This window comes from Aplysia californica, unplaced genomic scaffold (assembly GCF_000002075.1).
Source record: "Aplysia californica isolate F4 #8 unplaced genomic scaffold, AplCal3.0 scaffold00126, whole genome shotgun sequence".
NCBI lineage: Eukaryota > Metazoa > Mollusca > Gastropoda > Aplysiida > Aplysiidae > Aplysia > Aplysia californica.
Window position 1 is genome coordinate 144,403 of NW_004797396.1, and position 999 is coordinate 145,401.

The 999-nt window shown below is 45.3% G+C and overlaps 1 protein-coding gene across 1 annotated transcript in view; it reads right to left on the reverse strand.

Annotated features, from left to right (window-relative positions):
* LOC101862107 (annexin A13) overlaps positions 1–999 on the reverse strand; it is a 37,959-nt gene that overhangs the window by 8,912 nt on the left and 28,048 nt on the right. Inside the window, exon 4 of the mRNA XM_005096313.3 lies at positions 338–451. Coding sequence (XP_005096370.1) covers positions 338–451 — 114 coding nt within the window. The remainder of the gene's footprint in view (positions 1–337; positions 452–999) is intronic.

Here is a 999-nt window from a genome sequence, read left to right on the forward strand (position 1 = left end):
GATAGGACTGTACCGTCACAGCAGGCCCTGCATGCAACTCAAGAGACCTCTATTAAACCGCACATCACATTTTATTGTCTTCCAAGACAGCCAGATGCCAAAAATAAAAAAAAGTAAAACAACCCCCTCCAAAAAAATAAAATAAAACAAAACAAAAAGCAAAATAAAACAATAACCTAGAAACAAGATTGAAAACGACTCTAATAAAATAATAAAAACAAGCTAACCCCCCTCCCCCCACACACACCAAAACACCCCATTAAGGTTCCCCAAAAGCCAGACCAACAACCATCCCCTGCCCTCCCCAAATTATTAGGGAAAAAAACCCCCAACTCACAGAGATGGCATCATGCAGCTCCTGAGCGTCCAACTTGCGGGGCTCGGTCAACATGGCGACGGTCACCTCCTCAAAGTCTCCGCTCAGCTCGCTCTTCATGTCTTCGATCAGGTCCTGGGGAAGACGACATGGGGAGACGGGGTGGGGAGGGGAAATATTAATTAGAATACCGTTACTTTAAGTATGGAAAGAGAAAGAGAAAGAGAGGAAGGCAGAGAAGGAGGTTGGGGGACACCATCGCAGAGTGGACAGGGAAGACGATGGGGTTGGGAGGGGGATTATAAATCAGAATACAGTTACTTTAAGTATAGAAAGAGAAAGAGAGGAAGGCAGAGAAGGAGGTTGGGGGACAACATCGCAGAGTGGACAGGGAAGACGATGGGTGACAATCTGAGGAAAGCAGAGAACAAAGAGAAATGGCGAGAGCTGATTTTCAGATGCAGTGGTGCCCCCACTGTTGCCCCCTCCACGGGATAGAAGAAGAAGAGGAAGCTTTAAGAATGCCACTTTTATATAGGGGAAAGGGGGGGGGGGCATTGTAGATGACACAGTTGCTTCAAGCATGTTATTCTTATAAATAAAGTTAGTTGGTTGGTCAATACGTTTATTCTCTTGATAGTTGGCGTTTGCTTGTTTAGGTTCATTTGTACATTGTAGGTCGT